Source organism: Xenopus tropicalis, chromosome 5 (genome assembly GCF_000004195.4).
Source record: "Xenopus tropicalis strain Nigerian chromosome 5, UCB_Xtro_10.0, whole genome shotgun sequence".
Classification (NCBI taxonomy): Eukaryota; Metazoa; Chordata; class Amphibia; order Anura; family Pipidae; genus Xenopus; species Xenopus tropicalis.
Window position 1 is genome coordinate 38782413 of NC_030681.2, and position 26228 is coordinate 38808640.

A 26228-nucleotide genomic window follows, 5' to 3' on the forward strand; every position below is an offset into this window, starting at 1 on the left:
ATTTTATGGAAATATGAAACTTTCTTCACACAATTAATTAAAAATTCTGTACTGGTTCTAAAATGATCAAGTTACTCTTCACTACTCTGATGTATTAGAGCTAACTCAAATAACCAACTCCAGCACAAACAAAATCCAACAAAATAACTGACTTATTCACAAATCCTTCATGTAGAGAGAGTGTTTTTGGTTATTTTGAAAGAGTGAGCTCTAACCACCCAAAGGCTGTATTAGACCTAACTGTCAATTCAAATCTGACTCCAACTCCTGCATAAATAAAGAATGAATAGACAAATTGCTATGAGATATAGTGAAAAGTAACTTGATTATTCCATACACAGTATATTTTAACTGTTAACATAATATTTCCATGAAAACCTAAAAGTAATCATAATATTTCCATGAAAACCTAAAAGTAATCATCCAGTGCTCAGTACAGAGCAAGTTCTCCTAGAAGCACTAAGGAGCATGCTTTTTGTGCTCCTTAATGTTCTCCTTATAGACATACATAGCCACATGGTTGGGCGAGCAGGTGAACCAACTGTCACCTGGGCCCACCAGGAGTTTTCCTGGTACTGTGGTGGGCCAGTCCGACACTGTAATTATTAAAGCACAGTCATATATAAAAAGGCAGAATGGACAGAGGGTGATGGGGTTTACACTGTAACATAAGAAACCAAGCAATCATAAAAAATTTGACTTTTAGTGTGTTTTTAGTCATAAGGGGATGTGTTGACATATTTACAAGTATTTTGTTTAACTCCTGGACCATAAGCAATGTGTTGGCATTTAACTAATTTTATCTTGTAATGCTATATTAAAACAAGCAGATAAATATGGCTGAGAACCAAGAGGAAACATAATCAGTAGGAAAGGTTCCCTGCAACACAGCTGCTACTGTCAGTCAATGGCTTTGCTAAGCGGGTGTGAAAGGCAAAGACATTACAGCACAAGTAGTTTGTTTGTGCCCTTGCCGGATATATTTACATACTAAAGATGATGTATTTGCATGTCTTGCTTTATTTTAGCTAATCCTGTTATCAAGCTGGAACTGGTGCCCACAAGTGTGTAAAGGTGTTGAGGAACCTTTCTGGTAGGCTGAGTGTTTCTTTTCACTAAGGCAGAAGACAGTAGGTAAGCTTCAGGCACATTTAAATGTAAAAAGAATTGGAGAAGAACACAGCACGAAAAATGTTCCTGGGGTTAAAAATAGGGGCTCTGATTGGCGATTTGGCAGCCCCTATGTGGACTAGCAGCCTACATGAGGCTATGTTTGGTAGTACACCTGGTTTTTATGCAACCAAAACTTGCCCAAAAGCCAGGAATTAAAAAAAAAAAGACATCTGCTTTGAGGCCACTAGGAGCAACATCCAAGGAACTGGTGAGCAACATGTTGCTCACAAGCCACTGGTTGGGGATCATTCGCTAAAGGTAACCCTCTCAATGTGTTTGAGTCTAAGGGCTCCAGCTGATATGCAAGATCAGGAGACTTCATCCATATAAAGGTTTGTGGGACATTACCATAGTGGACAGAGTCATGTGCAGTGTCGGACTGGGGTGGCAGGGGCCCACCAGAAAACCTTAGACTGTGGGCCCACTCTTCAAATTTTCCCTCACTCTTAACTCACCTTCTTTATTCTCTTAATCACTTCTCTGTTCATATTAATACCTATCCTTCCTTTCATTTCTTTGTTCTCATATAGAAATGAGGAATGACCATGATATAGGCATGAGGGCCCATTATGGCTCTGTAGTGGTAGTAGTCTACATTAGGGTTGCTACCTTTTTTCCTCAGAGGGTCTGGACAATGAGGAGGGGAGGATGATGTTGTGGGTGGAGCAATGTCATTTAGCAGGATGACTGATGATATCAGTGTAAGTTAAACAAAAATTTATAGTGGGGTCTGTAACTGTCACACACGTATCCCAAACCCAGAACAAAGGCCTCCCGGTCAGAGCTCACTCTTCTGCCTATAATAGCTACCTTTCACTTTCGGGAGGAGCCCCAGCTACTCGGGTGCCGCCAGGACTTATTGTGAGAGAACCAGGGCAAATGTTCTATGCAGGCTAGGGAACCTAGCGTTAACACAACGTAAGGGAGAGGAGACAATGTGGAACAGGCCGAGGTCAAAACCGTGCAGGCAGCGAGGTACAGAGTCGAGATCCAAAAGGCGTAATCAATAAACAGGCAAAGGTTCAGTACAGGCAGCAAACAGTGAAGTCAAGGTCAGGTGAGAGTCAAAACACAAATCAGCAATCAAAAATAGACAAGATGACATCATACGGCACGCCTGTTTAAAAGGATGCGTGTGCGCCAGAACAGGACACGCACACCGGCGCGCACAAAGAGGCAGGCGTCCCCGCTGCCCCACTGGACCACCAAGTACTGTTACAGTAACACAATCAGTATGTTATATATGTAAGGTGAACCTCATGTGCAGGTTCCAACAGGTGGCAGGTCAAACTAAAAGGGGCCTCCCCTTTGATGATGTAATAGTGCTGACCCCTCCCCCCACAATGGTATACCTCCCCCATATATATGTTAACAGAGTCAGGTCGAAAATGGTCACAGAAGAACACTTTGGGCTAGCTTGAGTGCGGATTAGGGTAGGCTTTGGGTTGAAAACTTTCTGACCCACTTATCACTACCAGAGAGCCTCCATGTTGGGAAGCAGAAAGGCCTGATGTGTTATCCACACCCAAGTACGAATCCGAATCACGAAATCCGATGTTTCTGATGTTTGCAAAAATCCTGAAAATTGTTCGTTTGAATACGAAGATTTCATACTTAAAGGAGAAGGGAAGTCTAATAAAGAGTTAATCCCAAGCTGCAGGCATACCTTCAGTCCTCTCAATAGTGCCCTTAAGTCTCCCCATACTTCACCCGTTCAGAAGATCAGAAGCCAAACAGAGAAAAAAAACGCTGAGCTGGGTAGAGAAGATTCCCATAATGCATTGCTCCCCCCAGGACTTCGGGACTTGTTACTGCAGGCTGGGCATGCGCAGAGGGCAGAAGCATCTGGTTGACACGCTGGACAAGATGGCGGCGCCGTTCACTGAAACAAGCATGTAAGTTCTAGTATGTGTATCTCTGTAAATCTTTCATTAGGCAAGCCAGGAATATAGCGTTTTTACACAGCAATAGTAGTACTATTTAATAGTGTGCTTAATAGATTTTGACTTTCCTTCTCCTTTAAGACCCAAAATTTTCGTATTGAAACGATCATTTGCGAATGGTGATCCGATAGTCACAAAATTTTTGAACCTTCTGTGCATGATTTTGGAAGCCTCCCAAAGGGCTCAATGGCACTCTGCAGCTCCAACCTGGCCCAAGGAAAGTCTCCCCCATAGGGCTCAATGGCACTCTGCACTCCAACCTGGCCCAAGGAAAGTCTCCCATAGGGCTCAATGGCACTCTGCAGCTCCAACCTGGCCCAAGGAAAGTCTCCCATAGGGCTCAATGGCACTCTGCAGCTCCAACCCGGCCCAAGGAAAGTCTCCCATAGGGCTCAATGGCACTCTGCAGCTCCAACCCGGCCCAAGGAAAGTCTCCCATAGGGCTCAATGGCACTCTGCAGCTCCAACCCGGCCCAAGGAAAGTCTCCCATAGGGCTCAATGGCACTCTGCAGCTCCAACCTGGCCCAAGGAAAGTCTCCCATAGGGCTCAATGGCACTCTGCAGCTCCAACCTGGCCCAAGGAAAGTCTCCCATAGGGCTCAATGGCACTCTGCAGCTCCAACCTGGCCCAAGGAAAGTCTCCCATAGGGCTCAATGGCACTCTGCAGCTCCAACCTGGCCCAAGGAAAGTCTCCCATAGGGCTCAATGGCACTCTGCAGCTCCAACCTGGCCCAAGGAAAGTCTCCCATAGGGCTCAATGGCACTCTGCAGCTCCAACCTGGCCCAAGGAAAGCCTCCCATAGGGCTCAATGGCACTCTGCAGCTCCAACCCGGCCCAAGGAAAGTCTCCCATAGGGCTCAATGGCACTCTGCAGCTCCAACCTGGCCCAAGGAAAGTCTCCCATAGGGCTCAATGGCACTCTGCAGCTCCAACCTGGCCCAAGGAAAATCACGATACTGAAACTTGAATGAATCAGAAACTTTCATAGTCATTGCGAGAAATGCGATTTTGTCGCACAAATTGTCGCAAAATACGAGTCACGCAAATTAACGAGAATATATTTAATTGTAATACTTATATTTATTGTAATACTTTGTATTTATCTATTATCTTAATAACCCCCTGTTTGTATTAATGTATTCGACTGTACAGCGCTGCGTACATAAGTAGCGCTTTATAAATGAAGATATACATACATATATACATATGTCAGAAAATACGCAAAAGTTGTAAACTTTAGAAAAAATACAAATTTTTTGTATTCAGACCTGTTGTACTTTAATGAATGTGCCCCATTATGATTGATATCTGGCCTACAATCAGATGGGCGTTGATCAGGCAGGTTTGATTTCCCACCTAAGGTGGGCAATATTGAATTACAAAGTCAGGTAAAGGAGCTGTCGGGGGGATTGCATCAATCCTGATGGAAAAATCAAACCTGCCTGATCAACACCTGTCAGATTTTTGCCCACCTCTCCATCTGGGAGGCCAGATCGGGGGCCCCATACACAGACAGATAAGCTGCCAAATCTGTCTAAGGGACTTGAATCGGCAGCTTAAATCTGCCCATGTATGGCCACCTTAACTTAAAAGCGACACTTGTGATACCTGTGAAATATTATTATTATTAACATTTATTTATAAAGCGCCAACATATTCCGCAGCGGTGTACAATAAGTGGGTTACATACATTGGACATACAGAGTAACATATAAAGCAATCAATAACCGATACAAGAGGTGAAGAGGGCCCTGCCCAAAAGAGCTTGCAATCTACAAATAAATACAAACATAAATTTCCTGCCCCTTTAAACTCCAAGTAAAATGCATTTAAATGCTCTAATGCAGTGCTGTCCAACTTCTGTGGTACCGAGGGCCGGAATTTTTCCGGCCTCCGTGGTGGAGGGCCAATAATGGAAGCTAGTTTTGACCACTCCCCTTTTTAAAACCACATCCACTTGAAACCACACCCATGTTATTGCATGACCATACCCATATTAATGGTGGTAGTACAGCAAAAACCTGCCATACTCTGCCTGCCCTACCCTGCCTGTGTGTACCATACTCTGCCTTCCCTATGCTGCCTGTGTGTGCCATACTCTGCCTGCCCTATGCTGCCTGTGTGTATGGCACAGGCAGCCTACAGTGACACAATGCTGGCACTGCTCCTACAGTCTGCACAATAACTATATATTGAAAAACTTTTTAATTGCAGTACCACCTCAGTATATGTTCTTTTTATAGTGTGCAGGGTTTATTTGTGGGTTTCTACTGCTCCTACAGTCTGTGTGAACAGTTGAACAATGTGGATGATTACAGCCTGAGCCTGAGGTGTGAACACTGCAGGGGGTGAACAATTCAGGGATTAAAAGGTGTGAACAGTACAGGGAATTACATATTTAAACAATACAGCCTGATTACAGCCTGAATCTGAGGTGAGAACCATGCAGGGGGGCCAGTTAATCTCAGTACTGATACCATTTAAAGCTTATACAAAGGTAAGCCATCAAAGCAGCCAGACAGGTGGGGGGCCAGCACTGCTCTAATGTATACATTTCCCAGAGTTTATATTATGATTACTATTCCCTTTAACAAAAAGTGCAATTCTGTCATAAAATGAGCAGCATCAAAATTAGTGAAGGGATGCCACTAATATATCTCGCAAACAAAACCCCCAACAAATATCCGGAGAAAAAAAGCAACTTTTTACGCCAGAAGGTGAATCGGTTTCCATGCGGATAACACAGCAGTCCTGCGCCAGCAACACATGCGCTGCTGCATAAGGCAAAGCAGATGCGCCGATCTGTCACTCTTTGCGCATGCGCAGTAACTGACAGGCCCAAGGACCCGGAGCGGGAGGGAACGTTCGGCCCCCAGGCATCCCTCTTCGAATGCAGGAGTTGTCGTGACGTTTGGGAAGGGGCGGAGCTAGTTTCAAAACCAAGGGCCAAGATGGCGGAGGGTGGTTCGCTGAGGAATAGGACGCGGTTTGGTTCGAGGAGTAACGAGACGATGAATCACGTTGACTATCCAGGTATGCTGCGTCCCGCCAAGGGGCGGGTGGGTGAGACGTGATGTCAGCCGGAGCGGCTCATAATAACAGCAATGAGAGCGAGTCGCTATGGGACTGAGCTGAGGGGAATGCGAGCGCTCTTGGACCGGTCTATACAGTGTGACGTCGAATGACATCTTATACCTGCTGACAGCGAGGGGTTAATGAAAGGCGCGCAGCCCGCTAAGCCCTATACACTGCCCATTGCACTGGCCTATACACTGCCCATTGCACTGCCCTATATAGCGCTCTATTAGCTGCTACGGGTATTCACGTGACACATGCGCACGCTGCCGTGTGAGGGACCCCCACCTGCCGGGACCCGTAACCGGCTCCCCCCCCCCCATGTGACCCCCTGCGCGCCTCTAGCTGATATAAGCTACCTGGGCGCCGGATGCCAGAGCAGCGAAGTGCCAGCTGTTAGTGCACAGCGGGGCTATTCCAATCGCGGCTTCCCGCTGCTGGGACCCATAGTATAATGACAGCTGGATGTAGAGTCCGAGCTTGAGACCTTGCAAGTTGCGCTGACCTCAGAAGTGTCCATTGCTGCAGTCTAATGAAATATCTTTTGTGACTGCGTATTATCACTGTATAGGGTTACACTCTGTAGGTTATCTGTACGCTCATTCTCACAGCTGGTATTTCTAGCAAGGGTGTCCAGTCAGCTTTTGTTCTGCTATACCCAGCTACCTCTTGGGCGCTTTCATTTAACACTAGCAGGAAGGTATTATGACTGTGTGCTGTCATTAGAGTAGCAGGAGGGTCCCATGCCTGTGTGTCTGTATATTTGTGTGCTGTCATTAGAGTAGCAGGAGGGTCCCATGGCTGTGTGTCTGTATATTTGTGTGCTGTCATTAGAGTAGCAGGAGGGTCCCATGGCTGTGTGTCTGTCTATTAATGTGCTGTCATTAGAGTAGGGTCCCATGGCTGTGTGTCTGTCTATATGTGTGCTGTCATTAGAGTAGCAGGAGGGTCCCATGGTTGTGTGTCTGTCTATACTTGTGCTGTCATTAGAGTAGCAGGAGGGTCCCATGGCTGTGTGTCTGTATATTGTGTGCTATCATTAGAGTAGCAGGAGGGTCCCATGGCTGTGTGTCTGTATATTTGTGTGCTGTCATTAGAGTAGGGTCCCATGGCTGTGTGTCTGTCTATTAATGTGCTGTCATTAGAGTAGGGTCCCATGGCTGTGTGTCTGTCTATTAATGTGCTGTCATTAGAGTAGCAGGAGGGTCCCATGGCTGTGTGTCTGTCTATATGTGTGCTGTCATTAGAGTAGCAGGAGGGTCCCATGGCTGTGTGTCTGTATATTGTGTGCTATCATTAGAGTAGCAGAAGGGTCCAATGCCTGTGTGTCTGTCTATATGTGTGCTGTCATTAGAGTAGCAGGAGGGTCCCATGGTTGTGTGTCTGTCTATACTTGTGCTGTCATTAGAGTAGCAGGAGGGTCCCATGGCTGTGTGTCTGTATATTGTGTGCTATCATTAGAGTAGCAGGAGGGTCCCATGGCTGTGTGTCTGTATATTGTGTGCTATCATTAGAGTAGCAGGAGGGTCCCATGGTTGTGTGTCTGTATATTGTGTGCTATCATTAGAGTAACAGGAGGGTCCCATGGCTGTGTGTCTGTCTATTGTGTGCTATCATTAGAGTAACAGGAGGGTCCAATGGCTGTGTGTCTGTCTATTGTGTGCTGTCATTAGAGTAGCAGGAGGGTCCAATGGCTGTGTGTCTGTCTATACGTGTGCTGTCATTAGAGTATCAGAAGAGTCTATGGCTGTGTGTCTATCTTTTGATATGTGCTTTCATTAAGAGGGGCATATGCAGTGCCGGACTGGCCCACTAGGATACCAGGAAAACACCCGGTGGGCCCAGGTGTCAGTGGGCCCTCCTGCTTCTAGCCATTTGGTCTAATTTATAGTCATTCCCTATTTCTCTATGGCAGTGCTGTCCAACTTCTGTTGTACCGAGGGCCGGAATTTTTCCGACCTACTTGGTGGAGGGCCGATAATGGAAGCCAGTTTTGACCACTCCCCTTTTTGAAACCGCACCCACTTGAAACCACACCCATGTTATCACATGACCATACCCATATTAATGGTTGTTGTACAGCAAAAACCTGCCATACTCTGCCTGCCCTACCCTGCCTGTGTGTGCCATACTCTGCCTTCCCTACCCTGCCTGTGTGCCATACTCTGCCTTCCCTACCCTGCCTGTGTGTGCCATACTCTGCCTTCCCTACCCTGCCTGTGTGTGCCATACTCTGCCTTCCCTACCCTGCCTGTGTGTGCCATACTCTGCCTTCCCTACCCTGCCTGTGTGCCATACTTGGCTGGTTTGTGCCATACTTGGCCTGTGTGCGCCATACTCTGCCTTCCTTACCCTGCCTGTGTGTGCCATACTCTGCCTTCCCTACCCTCTCTGCGTGTGCCATACTGTCACTGTGTTTGCCATTCTTGGCTGGTTTGTGCCATTCTTGGCTGGTTTGTGCCATACTTGGCCTGTGTGTGCCATACTCGGCCTGTGTGTGCCATACTCTGCCTTCCCTACCCTGCCTGTGTGTGCCATACTCTGCCTTCCCTACCCTGCCTGTGTGTGCCATACTCTGCTTGCCCTATGCTGCCTGTGTGTATGGGGAACACTGCAGGGGGTGAACAATGCAGAGATTAAAAGGTGTGAACAACACAAGGAATTACATATTTAAACAATACAGCCTGATTACAGCCTGAATCTGAGGTGAGAACCATGCAGGGGGGCAGTTAATCTCAGTACTGATACCATTTAAAGCTTCCACAAGAGTAAGCCATCAAAGCAGCCAGACAGGTGGGGGGCCACACAGAGGGGGGTCGCGGGCCGCCAGTTGGACAGCACTGCTCTATGGGAACAAAACAACTAAATATACAAAATAATAGATTATAGTATATAAAGATAAAAAACTAAGAAAATATAAAGACTGTGTAAGAAGTGTATGAAAAATGGGTTGAATAGTGGGCCCATGGTCTAGGTTTTCTGGTGGGCCCCTGAGGTCCCAGTCTGACTCTGGGCATATGTGTTGCACATAGCAACACAAGTCGTTAAAGCAATGTCCACCTGCCCTTTCATTTACCAATATGCTTTCAGGCATCTGAGAATAAAGTGTACCTGTTCTGCTGAATGACTGATACATCACAGTGACCAGTGTGATATTCTGTTGGTATGTTGCATCAAAATGGACACATGAAGAGTGAATCTGTGTCCGTGAGATATCTGTGAAATAATCTTGATGCAAAAAGAGATTGAGTTTGTTTGCTTTGGTATCTTAGAAGTGGGGGACACTTTATTGCTCTCAAGGTCAACTTAAAGGTCAGGACTGGACTAAGATTCAAAAGAGACCAATCAACAAAGTAGTGGCTGTCTATGGCATCTTACAGCTGCCCCTGTTATGGAGAGATTTTGGAGTGAGCACTTGATATTCTTGGGACTTTGGCTAAATGGCTGATACAGCAATGCATATATAACATTTACATTGTTATAAACTAAGGGAGGCCCTGATAAAAGGTTGGACCTCTCCACTGGCTTGGGCTGAGAACCACTGATTTAAGTGTAGATGGTGTGAAATAACTGAAGATAAAACAGGGACAAAAATTGGTAGATGTTGGTTATTGCAGGCACAGTTGGCCAATGATAGCTTGAAACAATTTACAGCGTATCTGTCCAGCTGAGGCCTGTGGGTCAGATTTGGCCATTCTAGAGATTTTTATGGCTTTCAGATTGCTGAATAGACCCCGTGGTCCTCTTTGGATTACATCATTATTTTATTATTTATATGGTCCTTAAGAATATTACATTCTCATGGGCCATATAAATGATGTCATCCAAAGATAACATGCACAGTCCTGAGCTACACAGTGTAATTTTGTGGTTATAATTTATGGTGGCAATACACAGGCTGACCTATACTACTACCAAAATAGATTTAGTATATGTATATAGATTAGCAGATATGTATAGATAGATGTATATATGGGGGTGGGGGCATTTACTAACGTTATTATTTGTTTTCATGATTCATGTTTTTGGCACTAAAACTCAAATTTTTCAGAAAAATGAATTTTCAAATTTGCTTTTTATTTAAGGTAATTTTAGTCATGGTATGAAAACAAACACAAAAATTGCACAGACATGAATTTTAATAAATTGAGGGGTCAGATAAGAGATGGTAGCTAAAACGGAGGTAACAAAACCACTGAATGTTTTATATATTTAAATACGCAATATTTAGAGCATTTTTTGACAAAATATTTAGGCTTGTATATAAAATGAAGTTTGTTTATAAAAAGTTATTTGATAACACTTTTACTGGAGTAGCATTTTTTTATTTGGTGCCAAACACTTTGTACTGTTAGCTAGAAGTTAATGTGACTGAACTGATTTTACATAGATGTAGAAAAATGGATGTGTGTGTTCACTGTTTTTGTGTTCTCCTGCATACGTGGGGCTATTCTCTTGGTGCTCCAGTTTCCTTTAGAAGTGCAAGAACATATTTCATATTTAGCTCTAAATTTATAGGAAGCCTTCATTGGTTTAACACAGGGTTGGCCAATATGTTGATCGTGGTCCACCAGTTGATCCCCCGTGGATTTCTGGTGGGCTGCGATGAAGCTGGGGATGCGGACGTGCTGCGTGAATAAGTACGTACATACCTGGAACCTGATATGAAGTCATATAAGTGACCATAGTGTGTGTGTTCATGTGTGGTTTTGTTAATAAGTTTCATTAAGGCAGTCAGATTGTTAGGCAATCCTTTTTGTTTTCTACCCCTTGGGAACGTATGTTATTCTTGCACAAACACAATAAAAAGTGGATGGGGGAATTGTCAAGCAAGAGTTAAGCTGACTATCCATGCCAAGATTTGCTAGGGCAGTGTGGTCAAAATTACAATGTATCAAAAATTTAAAAATGTATGGCCAGTCAGAAGGGAATCAGACCTATTATCCTGTTATCCTTGTAGAACCTGGCAGCAAAGTTGCAAAGGTTGTCTGAAGTGAACTCTTCTCTTCCTGTTCCATTCATTTAGGCCAGTGCTGTCCAACTTCTGTGGTGCTGAGAGACGAAATTATTCTGGCCTACATGCTGGAGGGCTGATAATGGAAGCCAGTTTTGACGACTCCCCTTTTTTAAACCACACCTGCTTCAAACCACACCCATGTTATCACAAGAACTTTTAAGACCATACCCACATTAATGGTGGTTGCGCAGCAAAAACCCAAATGGCCGGTGTTCACTGTAGGGATGTCACACTTCATATTTGAAAGGAGTTTATTATGTCTTATTAAGACATACCCTTAAATCCACATGCCTCCCCTGTGGATAGCACAGCAACCCACGGCATATTATCACAGACCTTAGGGACCATATAATGACAATTTCCAAATGCCAACAAACTCCCAGAAACAAACCCCTGTCACGTTCACCTCCCACAGGCAGCATAGAGCAGGCAGAGTATGGCACACAGAGGCAGCATAGGCCTGGCAGTACATACATTGACACAATACTGGCACTGCTACAGTCTGTCTGAGGTGTAAACAATGTGGGAATTTACAACCTGAACCTGCAGTGGTTGCCCAAATTTCAACCCAAACCTGTGGGTTTCGGGGAAGCCTGTTCATAACTAGTAGGGACTTTATGTTGTGAACAATAATCTCTGTAAAGTGCTGCATAAATGTGGCGCTATATAAATAACCTATAATAATGAAAAAAGGCACACTTGTATTGCAGATAATAGATAAGATGTTAAGAATACAGTGGTTTTAGTTTTAATTCCGCAAGATAATCAGGAGTCAAATGTCATTCATGGCTCTTACCAGAATATATAATTAAAGCCATATATATATATATATATATATATATATATATATATATATATATATATATATATATATATATATATATATATATATATATATATATATATATATATATATATATATAATAAATATATATATATATATATATATTATATCTTTCTCATATAATAGTTAATTTGCTAGTGTACTTGGTGGGGGTTGCATAAGAATAGTTAGCAGTATTAATTATTGTGCAATGAAAATAAACAAAATGAAAGAAATACTATGACCAGGCAATAAAAATGAAATATGAATCATTACCACAAGAACATTTGGTTTATTGGGTAGACCCATAAACCTTTTAGAACTATTTATACTAAGCTATGACAGCAAGGTTTGCACCCTTTCTATCCACTGTAGGCTCTATGGCAGCTTCCCCACTCAGCATATTGGGTATGACCTGGAGCCCTGACCTAAAATATGATACTTTCAGCCTTCTATCTCCCATCTCTATGGTTGCTTAGTCACTCACAACCTCCATTCTCACTATTGCTCTGTGTTATAGACAAAGCAACACAAGATATTCATGCTATTTCATGAATGCTGCATATCCTCTTTCATTAAGGAGCTCAAGTAAGCTTGCAGCCAGTCTCTTGTGTAACCCTTTATTTGGTGGGGAGTTTGGCAGTGCTTCTTGTGTGCGTGTTTCCAAACAAGTATGAGGTTTTTTTGTTACCCTTCTGAGCAAGTCACTCTTAAATACTTACATAAGGGAGTGAATTATCTGGTACCTAAATGTCCCCCTTCTTCATGCAAGGAGTTTAGCTTGTGTTACAGGTTTGAGAACAGAAAGGCGACTTTGGTGTGATTTCATTGCTGGGACAATATCCCAGAATTATTGATTATGCTTACTATATGTCGATTTGCTTTTCTCAAAGAACATTGAGCCACTTGGAGAGATTCTTTGGAGTAAACAATTAAGATTCTGTAGAACAGAGGAACGGTATATACCTAGTATTTGGAAATGACTGGATGCCTCATAATAAATGTCTGGATGATAAAATGAAATAAAATTAAATAAAATTAAATAAAATGCATGGCAAAGGTATTCTGATGTAATGTAAGCTCCTTTCTCTCATATCTCTGCGAGTTGATATCTTCTCTCTGACCTACTTTTCATTGCACTGTCCCAGGGGATCTTTCAGTTAAAAATAATCTACATTTACCAACCGGAGTTACCACAGCTCCTTTGCTATCTGCTTGTCAATTGCTAGTAGCCAATTTGCACGTTCTGTGCTAGGTGCTGCTGCTTAGGCTCCGTACACATGGGCATTTTATATGCATTTGTCTTGTGAAGAGTTTTTATATATTCCACTCCATGACAACATGAGTATGAATTGGTCTGCATGCACAGGAGCGGATATTAATGCCCTCTGGCATACAGGAATCATTTAATACTTGAGGAATGCAGAGAAATCAGCCACACAGTATATACACTGAAGAACACCCTTGTATTCTGTAGACCGGGGGTATGCTAAATGTAATGAAAGGTGCCATTGTTATTGCCTGTTTGTTTTTTACAGGTGCACTTTTGCAATAGATGTACAGTGGCTTGCAAAAGTATTCGGCCCCCTTGAACTTTTCCACATTTTGTCACATTACAGCCACAAACATGAATCAATTTTATTGGAATTCCACGTGAAAGACCAATACCAAGTGGTGTACACATGAGAAGTGGAACGAAAATCATACATGATGCCAAACATTTTTTACAAATAAATAACTGCAAAGTGGGGTGTGCGTGATTATTCAGTCCCCTGAGTCAGTACTTTGTAGAACCACCTTTTGCTGCAATTACAGCTGCCAGTCTTTTAGGGTATGTCTCTACCAGCTTTGCCCATCTACAGACTGAAATCCTTGCCCATTCTTTGCAAAACAGCTCCAGCTCAGTCAGATTAGATGGACAGCGTTTGTGAACAGCAGTTTTCAGATCTTGCCACAGATTCTCCATTGGATTTTGGACTTTGACTGGGCCATTCTAACACATGGATATGTTTTGTTTTATTGTTGCCCTGGCTTTATGTTTAGGGTTGTTGTCCTGCTGGAAGGTGAACCTCCGCCCCAGTCTCAAGTCTTTTGCAGACTCCAAGAGGTTTTCTTCCAAGATTGCCCTGTATTTGGCTCCATCCATCTTCCCATCAACTCTGACCAGCTTCCCTGTCCCTGCTGAAGAGAAGCACCCCCAGAGCATGATGTTGCCACCACCATATTTGACCGTGGGGATGGTGTGTTCAGAGTGATGTGCAGTGTTCGTTTTCCGCCACATATAGTGTTTTGCATTTTGGCCAAAAAATTCCATTTTGGTCTCATCTGACCAGAGCACCTTCTTCCACATGTTTGCTGTGTCCCCCACATGGCTTGTGGCAAACTGCTAACGGGACTTCTTATGGTTTTCTGTTAACAATGGCTTTCTTCTTGCCACTCTTCCATAAAGGCCAACTTTGTGCAGTGCACGACTAATAGTTATCCTATGGACAGATTTCCCCACCTGAGCTGTAGATCTCTGCAGCTCGTCCAGAGTCACCATGGGCCTCGTGGCTGCATTTCTGATCAGCGCTCTCCTTGTTCGGCCTGTGAGTTTAGGTGGACGGCCTTGTCTTGGTAGGTTTACAGTTGTGCCATAACCCTTCCATTTCTGAATGATCGCTTGAACAGTGCTCCGTGGGATGTTCAAGGCTTTGGAAATCTTTTTTGTAGCCTAAGCCTGCTTTAAATTTGTCAGTAACTTTATCCCTGACCTGTCTGGTGTGTTCTTTGGACTTCATGGTGTTGTTGCTCCCAATATTCTCTTAGACAACCTCTGAGGCCGTCACAGAGCAGCTGTATTTGTACTGACATTAGATTGCACACAGGTGCACTCTATTTAGTCATTAGCACTCATCAGGCAATGTCTATGGGCAACTGGCTGCACTCAGACCAAAGGGGGCTGAATAATTACGCACACCCCACTTTGCAGTTATTTATTTTTAAAAAATGTTTGGAATCATGTATGATTTTCGTTCCACTTGTATTGGTCTTTCACGTGGAATTCCAATAAAATTGATTCATGTTTGTGGCTGTAATGTGACAAAATGTGGAAAAGTTCAAGGGGGCCGAATACTTTTGCAAGCCGCTGTACTTCCAGTAGGAAAATATTTAGGCACTCTATGACCATAAAAAGGCATGAGGTTGTAGGTGCAGTGTGTTTTTTGTTTGATTTAATAAAGGCCGTGGATTTTCAAGGTGATATTGTTAATTTACAGTTAAGAGCTTGTTTTTTTTGCTTTGATATGTCTTTGATTTGCAGCTTTGAGAGCCTCTTAGATCAGGGCAGGAGATTTCATCCTATAACTGTGCTGTTAGTTTAGGCAACTCTCAAAGATCTGGACCTATATTGGTAAATGTGGCCACCTGTTACATTGCCGGACTGGCCAGTGATGTACACTATTTACATTGTTCATGTGTATCATGTATTCATATGTATAAATGAAATATTTTTGGTTTTAAGCGGTTTAGTGTTTGGTAGAGGTAGGAATGTGGGGTTTTTGTTTTGAGTACTTGGTGTGTGGAGTTGGCCGTACACGGGCAGATGTCGATCATACAGGCTTTATTTTTCTGTCAGATTGAGGACCACATCAGCTCATTGATGCGGTCCTCGCTCTGACTTTTTGTATCCCCTTCATTGTAATGTGACCATTTGGCCCTGGGTCTGAATGAGCACTTTAGCACGATATCATCCACCCAAGGTGGGCATACCGGGGGAAAGATTAGTTTGGTGACCTCGCCAATCTTATGGTGTATGGCCACCTTAACTCCTGCCATCCACAGACCTCTCTCTGTCTCTACTGAATAGCTATGCAGGTATAACTTACTGTAACACGGAACATTCTATCTGCAGATTTACATTTATACAAATGAGTTGGGAGCTGCTGCTTTGTTTGGCTGATGAGTTCTTCTTAAGGCTTGTATTTTCCCTTTTTTTCCCCCTGTTCAGCATGTTTGTCACCCAGTGTGAACACAGTGCACCAAAATAAATCATAGCATATAATTAACACAGGCAGCCATTCATGTGAGCTTTTGCTGTGCATTTAAAGGAACAGTAACACCAAAAGATGAAAGTTCTTTACATGCTTTAAAATATGGTACACTGATGCCCTGTACGAGTGGAAAAAAAATGTATTTTCAGAAACACTACTATAATGTTTATACATAAGCTGCATTGGGGCAGTTATTGAAGTTAGCAAAGCAAAAAGGTTAATTTTTATATTGCAGACAACAGCCTGCATAGAACAGAATGGGTTAAGTGCTTACACAGAAAGATACATTGATAAATATTAGTAATGACTAACTCTAAATAAAAACCTTTCGCATATAAAATAGGACTTGTTACCAAGAAATTGTTTTTTGTAGGTGCTTGGTGAACAGACACAAGCTTTAAATGTAAAAACAGAGTTTTCTCTTTTAGACGGTACTGGTTCTTTTAACAATTTCTGCATACCTTCATTTGCACGACCTTCCTAGTGCAGTATGTAAACTGGAAATGTATTTGTATGAATATGTACATTGATTTACCCTTGCAATGCACCTTTATTTACCAACCTCTAGGGGTGCATATGTATTACAGGTATGGGACCTGTTATCCAGAATGTGCGGGACCCAGGGCATTCCAGATAAGGGATCCTTCCATAATTTAGATCTCCATACCTTAAGTCTACCAAAAATAATTTACAGATCATTTAGCCTTCAATGAAGATTAATTATATCTTAGTTAAGATCAAGTACAAGTTACTGTTTTATTATTACAGAGAAAAAAGACATCATTTTTAAAAATTAGAATTATTTTCTTATAATGGAGCCTATGGGTGATGGCCATTCCGTAATTCAGAACTTTCTGGATATTGGGTTTCCGGTTAAGGGATCCTATACCTGTACTGTCTACTAGGGGTCCATTTATCAATGTACGATTAGTACTTTTAGAACTGTGCGCATTTTCCACGACTTTTTCATTAATTTGCGCAACTTTTTTGTACTTTGCAACAATTTGTGCGACAAAATCGTATTTGTCGCAATTAGTATGAAAGTTTTGGAATTCATTCAAGCTTCGGTATCATGCCATTGAGTCCTATGGGAGGCTTCCAAAATCATGCACTGAAGGTTCAAAGTCAGAAAGGTTTTTGCGCTGTTTACAATCGTTCGGATATGAAAATTTTGTAACTTTCGGATCGTACCACAATATTTTTGTAAAAGCACAACGTGACTTTTCGCAAAATTAACATACATCAGAAATTTTCGTATTTAATACGAAATTGTACTCTTAATTTGGACTTTAATGAATCGGCCCCCTAGTGTAGCAAACAAGCAGAGGCAAGCACACCAAATATAGATCACAGCTGCACACAAAAATAAGCAGCACAAATGGTTATATATATGTGACAAATGTATGTAGAATGAAGGTCCAGCCTTTGCCCAGGCCCCCCTTAACTCATAAAATGAGTACAGATAAAAGTGTTGGTGTATCTGTCATAATTTCAATAATAATTTGTACCACAAATTAATATGAACCCAAATCCAGTCTACTATTCATGCTGAGCTTTCAGGTTTATCTAGAAGAGCAAATGTCATTCTCCCAAATTCTCAACCAACTGCCTTTCAGCCTGAGACCCCCTGCCTCACCTAGCCCACTGTGTTAGTGCTAGGTTTTTGCTGTGTGTTGGTAAATAAATATTTTTTAGCTCTCTATTGGTTTAATCTGTTTTTCATTCCAGTTACTTGCATAAGAAACTACAAAAATACGTCATCTGCTACGTCATCTGCAATCTACACTTTGACTTTAAAAGCTTTTAGTACAGGAGACCTTGTCCAAGGAATTGTTAACTTTATATTGTGTCAGATCCCTGCATCCCTATGGTAACAAACAAAAGACTGCTCTCACTATGGTAGATATGAATGCCTTGTAATAATTGAAATGATACAAAATACACGTTATAAACAGTTACACTGTAAATCTTCCAAGAAAATGTCAGATTTTTTTACATTTCTTATTTTTTTTGTCTTTTGCCTTATAAATTTCCCATGTGCAGCCTTTTTACAAATATAACACTCCATGACTTCGGAATAGGTTTTCTCATTTTTGACAGTACTAAATATGTTCAGGCTGCCATTAGCTCACAATAAGGTTACATAATATAAAATGATTGCAACGGTCACCCCTGAGTTATCAGAGTGTTTAGTAATAAATAGGCATTTATAAAGCAGAGCTTCACTTTCTCATCTGCTAATGCACAATGTAGCTGCCCATTTATTGAACTAGCCCATGTCCATGCTATGTCAGGGGTGGTGGGACTAACTAATGTTACAGACAGCATGCACAAACTGCATAACCCACAATGCATTGCACTGTGATGTTCCTTTCCTTATTAATATCACATGTGCAGGGAATTGTGGGATATGGAGGATGTAGGCTAAGTAGCCGGATCAGCAGGAGAACAGGGGGCCAGGCTATGGTAACTGTTCCAAACCATATTATAAAAATCATGAAATCATATCTTGAAATCATGTGGGCCATTTTGACATTGGTAGCCATTTGTTCATTGCTGGCTTAGTTTTCTTGGGAGCTGAGCTGAGTTGTTTTGTTTTTTTTTAACAATTTTTTTTATTTGGAGCTGAGATATTTTAAGATACAGTATACAAAACTTTTATGGTCATTCACATTGTTTGCTTTGCTAACTATTTGTATAATGCATCCTTGCAAGGTTTCCAGCTGTCACGTTTCTGCTGAGAGTTTCCATGTGGGGTTTCTCCTTGCTGCTTTTGTCAAGGTTTTTCCATAAGCAGATCTACTTGCACATTTCTAATGAATTTATTTATTATTCGTTTTTTTATATAGTGCCGACACATTTCCGCAGCGATTTACAGAGATTATTCATCAATCCCTACCCCAAAGTAGTTTACAATCTAAGGTGCCTATCGCATTCATGCACATGGTCAGTTTATTCAGAAGCCAATTAACCTGCCTGTATGTGGGAGCAAACCGGAGTACCCGGAAGAAGCCCACGCAGACACGGGGGGAACAAACAAACTTGTCCGCTTTCACTAAAAATGAACCAATAGTTTGCACCTTTTTATAAGATATAACCAGTGGATCCCTGGAAAGAGCATGTTGCCCAAAGTTAGACTTTGAAACATCCCAATGTTTTTTAAAGATATGACCTATCTAGGTACTGTGTATTAATTGAAGTTACAAAAGGGATCCTTACATTTTTATGCTTTACATTTGGCCTTAGTAAGGCTGTATGCTCCTTACTCTCAGTATCCCTTCTCTACTACTTTTTAGTCATCCATTCTCATCGTGCCAGCTGCCTGGTGTGCCTCTTGCCAAATACCTGATTCTACCATCATTTAGAAGCACAGTCAGGGCAGAAAATGCCATCACCACAGCAATGAATTTGCAAGAACTTTGTGTGCAGACTCAATGGCTCCGGGTACAGGCACAACAATAAGAAGATTTTCAAAGTCTAAGGGCAGATTCTTGACCAGCGTTTATTCACAGGCTGAGAATCCACCCTGTTTGGCATTAGCCTAATTTATTACTGGGCCTGGGTTTATCTTAAAATCGATCAGATTCACTTTAGGGGTCACGTTTATTGTGTTGAAACTATCTCTAGAAGGTTCAATCTTTTTTTTTTTCTTTTTAAGGAGCAGTAAAGAACCAACTTACAGTTAGATTATTAAAGCTTAAACTTAAACAAGGCATCTTTATTAGTAAGAGCAAAAAATATATGTTTTTTGTCACTGCTACCACCCCCCATTACTCCAATGTTGTGTTATATTATTCAGTATATTTAAAAGTCTTAATGGTTCTTTAGAAGCTAAGGCACTGTTACACATTAGAGTTATTCAATTTCTGAAACATAAAAAAAGATATTCTTTTCCCTGATTTTGCTGTGTCAGTATGCTGGGTGATAAGTAGACATAATCGTGGCTTAAGGTCCAAAAGTCCTCCCCAAAGTATACATGATTAGAATGCAAATAAAGTTTGCACTTTTTTCATCCATACCCCGTAATTTCCAGAAGCCTCATAGAACAACTCTATATAACCAAAAGTATCATAAAAATAATTTCTCCAGCCCATGTATGAAGTTGGTCCTCCCTTTGCTTCCATGACAGCGTATGTCCTTCTGGGAAGGCTTAGATCAGTAGAAGAAGCAATTATTGGCAAGAGAGAGCATGAGTGAGTTTGGACACCCATCAGACCAGGCTTGCTTTTCAGTTCATCCCACAGCTATTAAGTTAAAGGAACAGTAACACTAAAAAATAAAAATGTTTTAAAATAATTAAAATATAATGTACTGTTGCCCTGCACTGGTAAAAGTTGTGTGTTTGCTTCAGAAAGACTACTGTAGTTAATAGAAATAGCTGTTGTGTAGCCATGGGGGCAGCCATTTAGGGCTCTGGCACACGGGGGAGATTAGTCGCCCGCGATTAACTCCCTGTTCGCGGGCGACTAATCTCCCCGAGTTGCCTACCCCTGCCATCCCACCGGCGACTTACATGTTCGCCGGTGGGATGGCAGGGGTAGGCAACTCGGGGAGATTAGTCGCCCGCGAACAGGGAGTTAATCGCGGGCGACTAATCTCCCCCGTGTGCCAGAGCCCTTAAATTGAAAAAAGGAGAAAAGGCACAGTTTACATAAGAAGATAACAGATAACTGTGTAGAATACAATGGGAATCTATGCTACTTATCTGTTATCTGCTTAGTAACCTGTGCCTTTTCTCCTTTTTTCAATTTAAATGGCTGCTCCCATGGCTACACAGCAGGGTATTTATATAAACTGTAGTAGTGTTTAAGAAGCAAACACACAACTTTTACCAGTGCAGGGCAATAGTACATAATATATTATTTTTATACACTTTCATTTTTTGGTGTTACTGTTCCTTTAACTATACAGACCTGCTTCACTTACCTGCACCTACTCCTCTCAGCCACTGTTCCAACTTGTACACGCACACATATATTGAGACCAGTGCACACAAACTGTTGTGCACACAAAGAATTTGTGTGAAAACACATAATTTTGTGCTGCACAAAAGAATTGTTTTGCGCACACAGCCAAGACGAAACTAGAGGGAACATTATTTCCATCATTATCTGATTGGATATTTGGAATACCATAGTGGGCATCTTCTTCCCTCTAGGTCACACACTGGCATAATTATTGTATGAAGCAAAGGACAAGTGAAAAATTGAGCCCAGCTTATGTGCTACTCCATCCAGAGATACCGAATAAAATGAATTACGGTAGCATGAATTACCAGTTGTTATAGATATACCTTTTAAATACAAAAATAAGTGCAAGCAGTTAGTGCACACAAATGTCCACTCTGCCTGCCTGACATTGCTGTTCAGATGTTGTTTAACCCAATTCCACCTGCTGATATTGTTTGCAGGAATTACCCTCAACTTCCCCCCCCCCCCCCTTCCCGTTTGTGTGTTTGCTTATGCGATTTCAGGATCACTGACATATAAAATATATATACTGTGAAGTTTTGCTAGTACAATAAGGGGTTAAAGATGTTTTGTTATTTGTAATCTCCCTACAGCCTTATCAGTTTAGTGCTAAAGGGAGAACTTTGGAACATTGTGAGATTTCTCTGTTGTGAAATAAGATTTGGGAATTACTGCATTCTCCTCTTGAGCTGAAAGACAGGCACTTCCATAATGTTCCCACATGGTTAAACCCACCTTTAAAAACAAAAAACAAAAAAAAAAAAACAGTTGCTGCGTTCTTCTCTAGATGAATCTGTTCTGCTATAGACGGTACAGGGTAGGTGTCATGGACAATGCTGGATGCCAGTGATGTTACATGGGAAGGCAAACCACTTGGCATTGGCAGAAAGAGCAGAGGTTTTAAGTGTAGTGTGGGCAGGCCACCCTATTAAACTTTTTTTTTTTCACTGATGGAATGGCATATGCATCGCTTTGGTCACCCGAAGTTGCCTCGCAAGGAAACCGTCATCCCATCGGCAATTTACATTCTTGCTGGTGGGATGGCATATCAGGGAAATTAGTCGCCCGAAGTTGCCTCGCAAGGAAACAGTCATCCCATCTGCAATTTACATTCTTGCCGGTGGGATGGCATATCAGGGAAATTAGTCGCCCAAAGTTGCCTCGCAAGGAAACCGTCATCCCATCGGCAATTTACATTCTTGCCGGTGGGATGGCATATCAGGGAAATTAGTCGCCTGTAGTAGTGAAGATTTATCGTGGCAGTCAGACCCAGAGAACAGAAGGGGATAAGCACCGCTTTTCATTTTAAACCAATGAAAATTTCTAATTAGTTTATATTAGAAACTTGGTTAGAATTACATTTTCTTTCAATATGCAAAAAAACTCTTTTGGGTGAAGGATGCCATTAGGCACATGACAAAAGGCCAGCTGAGAAGCACGCAGGCCCTGCTATGCAGCCTGTCATTTGCTTTAATGGAAACTACCTGTGACTAGTTGTAATGTAAAATTCTGAAAATGGGGGCAAAATGCAGTGTGCCATAACATGCTCCAATCAGTACTAGATTGTGGAGAATACATACATTAATCCCCCCTTTGCTGAAAATGGAAGGTCCATTATGAATTCAGTAACCATTCAGTACTTTCCACATTTTTTTTTATTCAGTACTTTCCAGAATTTATTAAAGGAAAAGTAATGCTAAAATTAAAAAAAAAAAAAATCTATTCTACCCTGCTCCAATAATTGCCCTATCCTGCACACCATTTTTTTTGAATGCTTTATTAGAAAATACCTGCTTTAACTTGGCTTCCAGTCATTTGAAATAGGGCGATACAGCGATGCAGAAGAAGCAGAATCCACTATGCAACGATCGACTTCTTCTAGCCTTCCTTCTGTATAGGAAGGAGTCGGGCTAGGATTGATCAAACGATCGTCGCATAGTGGATTCTGCTTCTTCTGCATCGCTGTATCGCCCTATTTCAAATTAAAATTTCCTTTAAAGAATTTGCTTCAGCTTCTTCTACTTGATGTCCTTCCAACTTCTAGCTGCAGTGCTGTTACACTATGTCCTAGTCACCTGTCTGTCACTGTGTGTACTCAGTAATAGGCAGTAGTACAGGGCTCTGGAACGGCCTGATCCTGACAATGATGGGCTGGTTGGGAGTCTAACAACTTAAGTAACCATTGTATACTGCAAATTATTAGCTACCAGAATAGGAGTGTTTGTGGCTAGTTTATCTGAAATTATATTATAAAAATCTGAACAAAAAAATCTCATGCAAAACCTTCACAGAAGGTTTCACAGAATGTGTCTGTCTAAATATATAAAGGTTTATATGGTTGATAACAAGTGCCATGTTTATTAGCCCAGGATAAGTGAGAAGGAAATAGAACAGGGATATAATCATGAGCCAGACATGTGTTTTCAATGTTCTAAGACAGCTGACATGTATTGATTTCCATTTTCTCTTTGCTTCTAGCTGTTATTAGAAGTCCTGACTTTGTGTTCTTTCCATTAACATATTGTTAGCATAGCATTAGTTACTGCAATAGACTGCTCCCACTGAAATTAGCCATAATTTATTTGCAAGCTTTCTGGGCTTTTGCTATTTATTCTGTGCAGTGTATTGGGAATATAATATTGTGAAATGTAAGGAGGAATTATTGTAAGGCTTGACATTCCCACTTAACAACATATCTGTATGATATAAGAAAGGTGTAGCATGGTGGCGCTTGCCATGAAAGTATCGTGATCATTAATGACTGACTAAACAGAAATATTACTTGACTTTTGTTTTTCCAATCTTTAATAGAGTTAATAAATGTGCATTGAGAGTGGCAAAGAACCTAATCCTTTCCAAAAGCTAACATAGTGTGACACAGAATCTGACTCTAGAGACTCTTGCATAATTAGAGCAATTATAAATTCTTTTAATTGCATTCGTAGTGTAGATGAGTCTGGGTAAATCATAATATAATCCTGAATAGTTTATTAAAATGGAGGCAAATGAATGCCCTTAACGTGCTAATATTGGTGTTCTAGGAGAATGAGTCTGACTGGTGTGATAGTTTTAAAATAATTTGAAACTCCTTTTTTATTACAATGATGCAGCTTTTCTGCATAGGGTAATGGTTTTTGGAATTTTTTCAATACATTTTTCAGAATACTTGTTTTCTTTCTATTTTGTTATTGTAAGAGAGTTGGGTGAGAGAGAAAGAGCGAGCAGGAGGTCTCAAGGGGAAGGCTACACAACAGTGCACCTACACATACCATACTGTGCGCTCTGGAACAATAGTAGCAGGATTATCAGCCAGGTTCCCCAAACTGCAGCAGTTTCTTTGGACATCCTCTAGCTATGTAAATTAACTTTTGACTAGTTAAGGAGTCAGTTTTATAGCAGGAACAGCAATGGATTTCCAATGTAGCAGTTTTGCTTTCTTGTAGTAATACAGTAGCTGCAAGTAGCACAATGTAGTATGTGGAGCAAGAGTGAGGTCTGTTATTGTACCAAGGAGACAGAATTGGGAAGAGGATGTTAGTGAGGGCTACCACTTCAGCCATATATTTAAACACCACCCCCCAGAACTTGTGAGCAATCTCAAAATACATGGAAAGATAAAATGAAAGTGTCAAGAATATAAAGCATTTCAAATTTAATGTTCCCCTTTGGGGCAAAGGTCCAAGGCTGAAGGATACATCTTTGCAAGCCAATATGGAGTGAGAATCGTAAATTTAACTTGTATAAATCGATCTCTTGTGGGCTTGCTGAAGGTCAAGTTTCCACCTCTATTCTATACTAGGAATATCCCTTTGCCACTTTTGCTTGCTTTGTCCAGGTGGTTTGTGCCCATCTACATTAGGAGAGCGTAGTAAAGTGACAGTGGTTTGCACAGACTGCTTTGACATAAATACTCATCTCTTTGAGCTGTATAGGTCTTGCCAGGGAAATTATGATTCGTGTTTAAACTGAAGATATCGAAGTAATACATATTATTACATACCCAGACCTCTCCCTCTTAAAAATCCTTCTTGGGAAATGTTGATATAGGTGGGTCCCTTGTCTGTCCATTTTGTATGGGCACCCTTATAAGGCTGATCTTCCATGGAGAGATTTAGTGGGCCATGATTTGTGCGACTTAGGAAAACCAAAGTGATGCGTAGGCCTTTCCACCAGTGATTTGTATTGTTGCCCGGTGGAAAGGCATTTTGGTAGCAGGGATCTATCGTGGGTGACTAAATCTCTCCATGGGACATCAACCTAGTGGTATCTGCACTGACAGGGGAGTGCAAGCTATTGGATTCAAGGGTTAAATACAACTTTTTCCTCTTTAGTGATTGCTGGATTGTGTGGATATGTGTTTTGGCTTCTTAACATGTATTATTCCACCTCTGCTAGATTTCTTAATCATCCTTGTGTCCTTGGAATGGGGTCTATGAATTAGATTATTTGGGACATGCCCTTGGCATTATTTGGGACATGCCCTTGGCATTATTTGGGACATGCTGGGTTCACTGGGAGCTGTTGGTACTCTTGGCTCCAGATGTGCGCGATGGAATTAAGTGTCGGTGTGCTTATAATTATCAATCCACTTAAATTGTACTCTGTATCTATTGGATTAAACTAAACTGTTTTTCCTATAATCCTTCTATCCTCATTAATCCTGCTAATTAAAATGTTTGGCAGGCATGTTATTCCCATTCTTTAAATACAACACCACAAAGCTCCCCTTTTAAAAGAGTGATTGGATCCGTTAAAAAGCATAAATATGCATTGTACTATAGCAAGTCAGTTATTGGAGAAAAAAAGTGTGAAAAAACTGATGGAAAAATTAAGAATGTTAACATAATACTGGTGCAACACAAATCAGAAATCTACACCAGATGGGGAAGGTTGCAGCATGCTTTTCCCCTAGCAGCTTCTGATGATGTTGGACTACTGTGGCGCTCCAACTCTCAACATGCCGTTCACTGCATTAAACCACAATTAGGGTGCTGAGAGATAGAGTTCACACATTTATGTCTATCATAGATGCCTGCATTCAAGGTGGGGGGTGCGTTTTATCCAAAAAGAGTTCTATAAATCCTCTATTGGGACAGTTCCTGTTTGTGTAACATCCAAATGCACAAGTCATTTTTTAGTTAATTAGGTTTATTTATCTCAAATTTTGAAACACTTTATTAGTTTTATTACATC

The 26228-nt window shown here is 41.5% G+C and overlaps 1 protein-coding gene across 2 annotated transcripts in view; it reads left to right on the forward strand.

Annotated features, from left to right (window-relative positions):
* The first annotated feature begins 5962 nt into the window (after nt 1-5962).
* Nucleotides 5963-26228, forward strand: part of atl2 (atlastin GTPase 2) — a 43059-nt gene continuing 22793 nt past the window's right edge. Inside the window, exon 1 of one of the 2 annotated variants that reach the window (XM_004914692.4) lies at nt 5963-6152. In XM_004914692.4, the coding sequence (XP_004914749.1) occupies nt 6071-6152 (82 nt within the window). In that variant the 5' untranslated portion in view covers nt 5963-6070. The remainder of the gene's footprint in view (nt 6153-26228) is intronic. The other variant, XM_002940395.5, reaches the window with a different exon arrangement.